The sequence below is a fragment of the Entelurus aequoreus genome, linkage group LG25 (genome assembly GCF_033978785.1).
Source record: "Entelurus aequoreus isolate RoL-2023_Sb linkage group LG25, RoL_Eaeq_v1.1, whole genome shotgun sequence".
NCBI classification, from domain to species: domain Eukaryota; kingdom Metazoa; phylum Chordata; class Actinopteri; order Syngnathiformes; family Syngnathidae; genus Entelurus; species Entelurus aequoreus.
The window spans coordinates 33,088,093-33,099,610 of record NC_084755.1 but is presented as its reverse complement, the minus strand read 5'-3'; the positions used below and the strand labels follow the sequence as shown (position 1 = coordinate 33,099,610).

At 41.7% G+C, this 11,518-nt stretch overlaps 1 protein-coding gene across 1 annotated transcript in view; it reads left to right on the top strand.

The window, feature by feature from the left end:
* The first annotated feature begins 4,599 nt into the window (after positions 1 to 4,599).
* The window catches only part of smg1 (SMG1 nonsense mediated mRNA decay associated PI3K related kinase), a 119,403-nt gene continuing 112,484 nt past the window's right edge, over positions 4,600 to 11,518 (top strand). The window contains 2 exon segments of the mRNA XM_062036999.1: positions 4,600 to 4,821; positions 10,472 to 10,620. Coding sequence (XP_061892983.1) covers positions 4,745 to 4,821; positions 10,472 to 10,620 — 226 coding nt within the window. The 5' untranslated portion in view covers positions 4,600 to 4,744.

The following is an 11,518-nucleotide window of genomic DNA, read 5'->3' as shown; positions in this document are numbered from 1 at the left end:
AGTGAGGTGTGATCTGGGGTGGAGGTCTAGAAGTAACCTAACTAGCTTGTTCTGGGATGTTTGGAGTCTAGATTTGAGGGTTTTGGAGGTGCTGGGGTACCAGGAGGTGCATGCTTAATCGAAAAAGGGTTGAATGAGAGTTCCCGCTAGAATCTTCATGGTGCTTTTGTTCACCAGAGAGGAGATTCTATAGCGAAATCTCATTCGTTGGTTGACCTTTTTGATTACCTTGGATGAGCGTAACTACTGAACAATTTAGGTAGTTGTTGGCTGCCGGCCACCTTCTACCACTCTTTGTCAGTTTGGACCAAGTCTAACTCTGCTCCACCCAAATGGATCAACTCTTGCCATGTTCCTCACCTGGTTTTATTTCACTCTCACATACTGCCCTGGTTGCATGCAAGAAATGATTCCCGGGCGCGGCCACCGCTGCTGCCCACTGCTCAAGGGTGATGGGTCAAATGCAGGGAATAATTTCGCCACACCTAGTGTGTGTGTGACAATCATTGGTACTTTAACTTTAACTGCCAAACAGACACCCAGTCCAGTGTTCTTTGCAACCTGAAGTGACCATTTTACCTGTGGTGTGGGTTATTGACGCTTTCCATCCTCTCAACAATGTCCATGTTTCCTCTATGTGTTCCGTGAACTCTGGATGGAGGTTCACCAGTGTTTCTGGAGGCTAACTTGACATTGTTCCTGCTTCAACCATTGCTTTTTGTAGCCCGGACTTGTTGACTTTGTTTCTGGTCTGCTTTGCCCCCCTGCCGTAGATTCGTTTCACTCTCGAGATCTGTTTGGGCTACATTCCGGATTCCTACTCCCTCCTACCGGCTGGTACAGAAGCTTTTGCTGTCAACTCGTGACGCACCATTGGCGGTTGAATCTTAGAAATCTTTTCAGGCTCATTGGTCATTTTGTAGTTGAGTGCATCATCCAGCCCTGTGCAATCCGGCCTAAACTCACAGACTCTCTCAAAATTCACTCGGTCTTCCATGTTTTCCTCAAGCCTGACACCACCAGTCAATCTTCCTCCTTTGTAAATCCTTGACGGGCCGCCTGCTTACACGGTCAAAGCCTTTTAAACTGACCAGTAGAGTGGAAAAACAAGTTGCCTCTATATTGAAGCTACTATCATATAAATATGATATATGCACCAAAAGACATCCAAAGTTTGCGAGTAAATAGATATGATCAAAATAGTATCAATCTCACGGAGATTCCTGAGCCATTTTGAGGAACCAAAGACCTCTTACCCGTCAACAACAATGCTAATCAAGCAGACTTTGTGAGAGCCAGCAACAATTTATTTTGGAAAAAATTAATTTTTTCATGAATTATAATCTAGAATTTACTTTTAGCGAGTTTGAGATGAAGCAGACGCAGCCCCCAGTTTATAGTGTCAACAATGGCAGCGTAAGCTAGCGTTAGCTCACTGCTATCAATGTGCTGCTAAAATAGTCCGTCTGCGTTGGCGCTTATAATAACAATATCACTCATATTTGGTTAATTTTCCGGTCAGGACATGAAAATGGAGTATTGTAGGTGGTGGTTTCTGGATGTTTTAGAGCACAGGTGTATAACCTAAGGCCCAGGGGCCAGATTTGGCCCCCGCCACTTCATGTAATGTGGCCCGCAAAAGCCTAGAAATAATATGCGTGAAGAAACTACTATATTGTTTCTTACAAAACGTATTCGAACATAACATTTTGACCGAAAAAATACATGTATTGCATGCAATTACATACCTTTTGGCCTGCGAGACGTCATGAGTGCGCATGGCATCGCACAGCAAAATGCTTTAAAATCTATCTTAAAAACTAGGTGGTTTCTGATCGCTACATATGTGCTGCCATCTTGTCGATAATGTGAGTAAACCATATCAATTACCCTTAAAGGTGCCTCAAAATGGTAGCACAGCATTTAGCTATATGACACAATCCAAACAACCTTCCATAGTCATGGCGCAAAAAAACAAACAATCTAACTAAAATAAAAGTCAACACTCACGGTCACACATAAAACAACCTGCTCATTGAACATTGTGGATATTGTGAAAAACGTCCAAACACCATAAAAAATGTCAAAATGACACCCATTTAAATCCATTACAGTGCATGATGGGAAAAATGTAAAGCACTCTCTACACTTGTCCATGTTTTAGCTGCTTGATATTTCTGATTGATTACAAAACTTTAAGGAGGTCGTTACGGAATTAAACAAGGTAGGAGTCGAACTTTTACATACTCTTAATATCCAATATATTAATTATATTTCCATCATATTAATATAATATGTACACACAAACAGAGAGAGAGAGAGAGAGAGAGAGAGAGAGAGAGAGAGAGAGAGATACACTTTACATGCAGTCGACTTTCAATCTGTTGACTCAATTGTAAGTTATTTATTAACCATTTTAAATGCATTAAAAAAGCCAAACATATGTGTTCTTGTCTTACATGAGAAATGTGAATGATAAACAGCATCACTTTTCAAAGTTTGCATATTTCCAGTATGACTGATCTAATAACATGGTCAGAGTGCAGAGTTGATTGATTGATTGAGACTTTTATTAGTAGGTTGCACAGTGAAGTACATATTCCGTACAATTGACCACTAAATGGTAACACCCGAATAAGTTTTTCAACTTGTTTAAGTCGGGATCCAGCGTTACTAATACTAATAGCGTTACTATTGTGAAGTAGAAACTACGGAAATTACCGAAGGTGTTCGGGACGGAATATTCAAAATCGCTGACTGAATTTGTGGCATTTTGGTGACATTTCAGACATCTGCGGTCCTCTCCAAGGTTTCTCATAGTCATTCACATTGACATCCCACTGGGTTGTGAGTTTTTCCTTGCCCTTATGTGGGCTCTGAGCCGCGGATGTCATTGTGGCTTGTGCAGCCCTTTGAGACACTTGTGATTTAGGGCTATATAAATAAACATTGATTGATTGACATTGATATCATCTCTTAAAAAGAAAGACGCCATTACTGCGACTGATCGTCAATTTAAGGCAAACTCTAACAAATGAGATTTGATTAGAAACATCCTTGCTCAAAGACAACCCAAGAAGTTAGCTTAGCATGTTTTACACCCCCTGCACCTATTAGAGCAGGGGGTGTCAAAGGTACGGCCCGCCAACAGGTTTTCTCCGGCCCGCCAACAGGTTTTCTCCGGCCCACGAGGTGAGTTTGCTAAGTATAAAAATGAGCTGAAATTTTTGAATGAAAGAAACTGCTGTTTCTAAATGTGTCCACTGGATGTCGCCAGAGCAATTCTTTGTGTCCCCTACCACACGCATGACTTCAGAAGGGGCGGAGCTATGTTAGGATAGAGGCAACACTTCTGTGTTTGGACACTACCTACTTACGCTGCTTATATTATTATATTATGCTGGACCCACTCGACGTCCATTACATCCGGTCTCCCCTAGAGGGGGTGGGGGGGTTACCCACACCTGCGGTCCTCTCCAAGGTTTCTCATAGTCATTCTCATCGACGTCCCACTGGGTTGTGAGTTTTTCCTTGCCCTTATGTGGGCGCCGAACCGCGGATGTCGTGGTGGCTTGTGCAGCCCTTTGAGACACTTGTGATTTAGGGCTATATAAATAAACGATTGATTGATTGATTGATTGAATGATTTCTGCTGGTGTGCCTCTGGATTTATTTATTTTTTCAACGCAAAAAATGTGCCTTGGCTCAAAAAAAAGGTTGAAAAACACTGCAGTAGACCAGTGATTTTCAACCACTGTGTGGAAATTATGCAACTTCACCTAATTGGTCCAAAAAAATATCATAATAATGTGCCGTTGTCTAGTGCCTGTGCTGTGTAGAGCTTGGCGGGGTAACCATGTAATACTCCATATCAGTAGGTGGCAGCAGGTAGTTCATTGCTTTGTAGAAGTGGGAATGCGTCGAGGATGGTTTGTTGTGATCCCAATATGCAGAGCACGGCGGGAAGCAGCGTGCAGGTAAAAAGGTATGTAACGCTTAAACCAAAAATGAACAAAAGGCAAGTCCCGCTAGGAAAAGGCACTGAAGCATAGGGATGGCTATGCAAAACAAAAGTAAAACTGAACTGGCTACAAAGTCAACAAAAACAGAATGCTGGACGACAGCAAAAACTTACAGCGTGTGGAGCAAAGACGGCGTCCACAAAGCACATCCCGTGCATGACATGACAATCAACAGTGTCCCCACAAAGAACAATAGCGTACGCACAACTGAAATAGTCTTGATTGCGAAAACAATGCAGGTGCGGTCAATAGCACTCAAAGGAAGGCGTGAAGCTGCTGCAAGGGAACACCGACAAAACAGGAAAAGTCACCAAAATAACAGCGCAAGACAGGAACTAAAGCACTACAAACAGGAAACAACAACAAACTCAAAATAAGACATGACAACCTGGTGGAGTTTCATTTTTTAACATTTTCTGCTGGTGGTGTGCCTCCGTATTTTTTTTAATGAAAAAAAAGGTTGAAAAACACTGCAGTAGACCTCACCATATGATGCAGTACCGCCATCAGACCCCAGGGGGGCGCTGACCAAAAAAATAAAGCGCTGATTCAGCAGCTCGTTACAACACGAAGAAGACCGAGCAAACACAAGCTCAAGCTAACAGTAACAAGGATTGCTAACCGATTTTGTGCTACTTGACACATGCAAAGTGACACACAAGCCCGGCTTCACTCGCTTAACGTTACCGCTGCAAGCGGGCCATGCAGCTCTCCAAAAGGTAATGAGCCGGAAAGCCTCGCGTTCTCGGCTCGGCGGTGCCCACAAACTGCAGCCACACCGGAATGACTGGCAGCCCAGGTTGGTGTTCCTTTCCGGGGCTGCTTGGTGACAAATAAACCGCTGTTTTATTTCCAGGCCTGCGTCGTGGGAAGTTGTCGCAGGGAAACTTTAAACATTTAGGCAATTGAAACACCTCAACGCGGCCTGCTGTTGCCACTTCGGGGACCCTTACGTCGTCATTAGCCCGTCACTCGTGTAGTTTCGGGCGGCGTGAGCGCCTCAAACAGCCGCGGTTGACTTGTGGTGTGTGTGGGGGGGCAATGACGCTAATCGCTAGCTTCAAGCGGTCATCGCACCTGCTCCAACTTCATTTGTGACAGCGGTGCAGCGAACATTGCACAGCAAAAGGCGCGCTAACGTGTTCGAATGTTGGACTCCAACATTGCCTCTTTGTGTGCTGCTGGCTGACAGACCCGCGTCGCTGTGCATTGATGCGCCTTCTATAGAACTCTAATGTGTAGATTTGTATTATTATTATTCTCTCCAGTATACATTTCCATCATTTGATGTTTTGCCGAAGACGAACACGCCCGAATACTTGATTGTTGAAGGCCGTAGTCGTTGTCATCATTTTCACTTCCATGGAAATGGCCTAATTTGGGAAGCTTTTACTTTCGTTACGTCCGCCAAGTTTTGCCTTTTCACTTGTCACCTATTTAAAGTTAAAGTACACACACACACACACACTAGGTGTGGTGAAATTAAGCTCTGCATTTAACCTATCCCCTTGTTCTACCCCTGCTGGGAGGGGAGCAGTGAGCAGCAGCGGTGGCTGCGCTCGGGAATCATTTTGTTGATTTAACCCCCAGTTCTATGGACTGGACTCTCACACTATTATGCTAGATCCACTATGGACTGGACTCTCACACTATTATGTTAGATCCACTATGGACTGGACTCTCACTATTAAGTTAGATCTACTATGGACTGGACTCTCACACTATTATGTTAGATCCACTATGGACTGGACTCTCACACTATTATGTTAGATCCACTATGGACTGGACTCTCGCTATTAAGTTAGATCTACTATGGACTGGACTCTCACACTATTATGTTAGATCCTGTCGCCGAACCTGGGGCGACAGGGCCTTCTCCGTGGCTGCCCCCTCTCTCTGGAACACTCTCCCCAGGCACATCAGAGAAGCCCCCTCCCTCCCTACCTTCAAAACCACCCTAAAAACTCACCTCTTCACATTAGCCTTTCCAAACTGACCCTGCCCTTGGTGTTTATTATTATTATATATTTTTTTCTTTTCTTAGTTTCTTTTCCTAATAAAGTTGTTTTAATCCCCCCCCCCCCCCCCTACACGTGTAAAGCGACTTTGGGTATCTAGAAAAGCGCTATATAAATCCCAGGTATTATTATTATTATTATTACTATTATGTTAGATCCACTATGGACTGGACTCTCACACTATTATGTTAGATCCACTATGGACTGGACTCTCACTATTATGTTAGATCCACTATGGACTGGACTCTCAAACTATTATGTTAGATCCACTATGGACTGGACTCTCACTATTAAGTTAGATCTACTATTGACTTGACTTTCATACTATTATGTTAGATCCACTATGGACTGGACTCTCACACTATTATGTTAGATCCACTATGGACTGGACTCTCACATTATTATGTTAGATCCACTATGGACTGGACTCTCACACTATTATGTTAGATCCACTATGGACTGGACTCTCGCTATTAAGTTAGATCTACTATGGACTGGACTCTCACACTATTATGTTAGATCCACTATGGACTGGACTCTCACACTAATATGTTAGATCCCCTATGGACTGGACTCTCACACTATTATGTTAGATCCACTATGGACTGGACTCTCACACTATTATGTTAGATCCACTATGGACTGGACTCTCACACTAATATGTTAGATCCCCTATGGACTGGACTCTCACACTATTATGTTAGATCCACTATGGACTGGACTCTCACAATATTATGTTAGATCCACTATGGACTGGCCTGTCACTATTATGTTAGATCTACTATGGATTGGACTCTCACACTATTATGTTAGATCCACTATGGACTGGACTCTCACACTATTATGCTATATCCACTATGGACTGGACTCTCACACTATTATGCTAAATCCACTATGGACTGGACTCTCACAATAATATGTTAGATCCACTATGGACTGGACTCGCACACTATTATGTTAGATCCACTATGGATTGGACTCTCACATTATTATGTTAGATCCACTATGAACTGGACTCATACACTATTATGCTAGATCCACTATGGACTGGACTCCCACACTATTATGTTAGATCTACTATGGACTGGACTCTCACACTATTATGCTAGATCCACTATGGACTGGACTCTCACACTATTATGTTAGATCCACTATGGACTGGACTCTCACACTATTATGTTAGATCCATTATGGACTGGACTCTTACACTATTATGTTAGATCCACTATGGACTGGACTCTCACACTATTATGTTAGATCCACTATGGACTGGACTCTCACACTATTATGCTAGATCCACTATGGACTGGACTCTCACATTATTATGTTAGATCCACTATGGACTGGACTCTCACATTATTATGTTAGATCCACTATGGACTGGACTCTCACACTATTATGTTAGATCCACTATGGACTGGACTCTCACTATTAAGTTAGATCTACTATGGACTGGACTCTCACACTATTATGTTAGATCCACTATGGACTGGACTCTCACACTATTATGTTAGATCCACTATGGACTGGACTCTCACAATATTATGCTAGATCCACTATGGACTGGACTCCCACACTATGTTAGATTCACTATGGACTGGACTCTCACACTATTATGTTAGATCCACTATGGACTGGACTCTCACTATTATGTTAGATCCACTATGGACTGGACTCTCACACTATGTTAGATCCACTATGGACTGGACTCTCACAATATTATGCTAGATCCACTATGGACTGGACTCTCACATTATTATGTTAGATCCACTATGGACTGGACTCTCACTATTAAGTTAGATCTACTATGGACTGGACTCTCACACTATTATGTTAGATCCACTATGGACTGGACTCTCACAATATTATGCTAGATCCACTATGGACTGGACTCTCACAATATTATGTTAGATCCACTATGGACTGGACTCTCACACTATGTTAGATCCACTATGGACTGGACTCTCACTATTATGTTAGATCCACTATGGACTGGACTCTCACACTATTATGTTAGATCCACTATGGACTGGACTCTCACAATATTATGCTATATCCACTATGGACTGGACTCTCACTATTATGTTAGATCCACTATGGACTGGACTCTCGCACTATTATGTTAGATCCACTATGGACTGGACTCTCACACTATTATGTTAGATCCACTATGGACTGGACTCTCACAATATTATGCTAGATCCACTATGGACTGGACTCTCACAATATTATGCTAGATCCACTAAGGACTGGACTCTCACAATATTATGCTAGATCCACTATGGACTGGACTCTAGCAATATTATGCTATATCCACTATGGACTGGACTCTCACAATATTATGCTATATCAACTATGGACTGGACTCTCACAATATTATGCTAGATCCACTATGGACTGGACTCTCACAATATTATGCTAGATCCACTATGGACTGGACTCTCACACTATTATGTTAGATCCACTATGGGCTGGACTCTCACACTATTATGTTAGATCCACTATGGACAGGACTCTCACTATTATGTTAGATCCACTATGGACTGGACTCTCACACTATTATGTTAGATCCACTATGGACTGGACTCTCACACTATTATGTTAGATCCACTATGGACTGGACTCTCACACTATTATGTTAGATCCACTATGGACTGGACTCTCACACTATTATGTTAGATCCACTATGGACTGGACTCTCACACTATTATGTTAGATCCACTATGGACTGGACTCTCACACTATTATGTTAGATCTACTATGGACTGGACTCTCACACTATTATGTTAGATCCACTATTGACTGGACTCTCACTATTATCTCACTACTTCAAGAGGTAGTCACCTGAAATGGTTTTCACATCACAGGTGTGCTTGAAGCTCATCGAGAGAATGCCAAGAGTGTGCAAAACAGTAATCAGAGCAAAGGGTGGCTATTTTGAAGAAACTAGAATATAAAACATGTGTTCAGTTATTTCACTTTTTTGTTAAGTACATAACTCCACATGTGTTCATTGATAGTTTTGATGCCTTCAGTGACAATCTACAAGGTAAATAGTCATGGAAATAAAGAAAACGCATTGAATGAGAAGGTGTGTCCAAACTTTTGGCCTGTACTGTATATTGTTTGGATCCAAGGCAGCCATCTTTGAATCCTACTTGGGGGTGGTGAGAATGCTCCGACTTTCCGAGTTGGAAATCTGACCTCGAGGGGCATTCCAGTTGAAATTCCGACTAGGGCTGTGCGGCATACCGGTAATACCGGTATATTTTAGAAAATGGTTTATATTTAAAACAATACCAGCAATTCGTCACACCGGTATCTTTTGATGTGCCTTTGTTACGGCCGTTTGCGCTTCTCTGCGAAGCACAGGGCATCCTCTTTGGCTCCACCCCGGCCATTGCGTGTTTATGTAGGCTTCTCTAGCGCACAATGATGCGGCAAAACAAACTTTTTTTTAAAAATATAGTGCCGCGGTGTCGACTTCTCGACTCCCAAGTGATGCAATGCTTTGGTCAGCGACTGCATTTGGCTATTGGTGAGTGACTAGAGCTCTATTTAAAAATGCATCAATTTGCTTGACAACCTATATCTCTCCTTGTAGCGACTTTATCACTAATCTCATCTGTTTTATGTTGTTCCGTTCTGTTAGCCACTTAGCACAGCAGCCAACGATCGCTCCTCTCTGCTGATCACTTGGTTTGTCAAATGTTAAGCTACTCCCCATAGCCCGTGCGGACTAAGGTACTTTGGTATAGCGGCTGGGTGGCTGAAAAGCAGTTTTAGACTTAACAGCCAGTGGCGTTCACTGCAGTGAGCGAGTAAAAGCTCCATCTTTCACCACGCTCTAATTACTTAATAAGAATAAACAACACATCGATTTTTTATTGTGCACTCCTACTTGCGATGGTTTTGTTTAATTGCCTGGGTTTGCTTGGACATAAATGAGAAATACATTTATGGTCAAACGTTTTAGCAGTGACTCTAACTTTGCTCCTAATAAGCATGTTAAGCAAGCAAGCATGTATTAAAGGGTTTTCTTGGAATATTGTAAAAAAAATAAAAAAAAGTAGTTAACTTTTTTGTCTTTTTTTTTTTTACTTAGTTTTTTGTTTGTTTGTTTGTTTCCAGATTTGCAGATCTTATCTGTAGTTTCCAGATCTGTTTATTACAACAGCATGGAAGAACTGCATTGCAAGCATGGAAAAACTGGGCAGCAGTTATGGAAAGTCACATTTTAGGTCAAAATATTTCACGTAGCATCTTATAACTTTTTGCAAACTAATAAAACACAACACCTCAGTTTAAAAATGAGTGTTTAATTTTATTCATATAATGATTTTGTCTTAAGGGAACCCCAAGCAGACGTGACCTTTACATTTGCATGTTGCACATTATCTTTCTCACGTCCGTATTCATCTTTTTATCCAGAGTTGATAGTGTATCATCCTTCGAGGACGGTGTGAGGTCCGGAGAGCTCGGCTCTGCAACATTTTCGGACACTTTGCCTTCCGGCTTGGCGGAACAGCCAGTGGTGACCAGCCATGCCTTCGTTGTTGCAAATGAACTTCAGGAAGAGGGTGAGCTTTGCTGTTTTTAAATGTTCTTTCCTTTGTATAAACAACATACAATAGTACCCCATTCTCATCATGGTTAACTTTTGCGTTCTTTATCTGAGGTTTCTGAACATGGATAGTCACTTAGTATTTGTTTTAGTGTTAATAGTTTCCATCCATCCATTTTCTACCGCTTGTCCCTTTTGGGGTCGCGGGGGGTGCTAGAGCCTATCTCAGCTGCTTTCGGGCGGAAGGCAGGGTACAACCTGGACAAGTCGCCATCTCATCGCAGGGCCAACACAGATAGTTTGAGTAGTATTATTTATCATGTAACATATTGTCATATTGTTGGTTTAAGATACAGTACAGGCCAAAAGTTTGGACACACCTCATTCAATGTGTTTTCTTTATTTTCATGACTATTTACATTGTAGATTGTTACTGAAGGCATCAAAACTAAGAATGAACACGTGGAGTTATGTACTTAACAAAAAAGGTGAAATAACTGAAAACATGTTTTATATTCTAGTTTCTTCAAAATAGTCCCCCCTTGCTCTGATTACTGTTTTGCACACTCTTGGCATTCTCTCGATGAGCTTCAAGAAGTAGTCACCTGAAAGGGTTTTCACTTCACAGGTGTCATAGTTTTGATGCCTTCAGTGACAATCTATGAAAATAAAGAAAATACATTAAAATGAGAAGGTGTGTCCAAACTTTTGGCCTGTACTGTGCATATTTTAATAATACATTAAAATAAGTAAATAAATTAGGTAGGAGTGCACAATGAATATCGGACTGATTATTCTCAAGCCGATATGAAGAATTATGACATAATGATACATCTGACAACATTGAAAAAATAGCTGTGATTTTAAATTTTAAAAAAAAGTAAAAACCGCTCAAACAAGGCGAGGTTACCCAT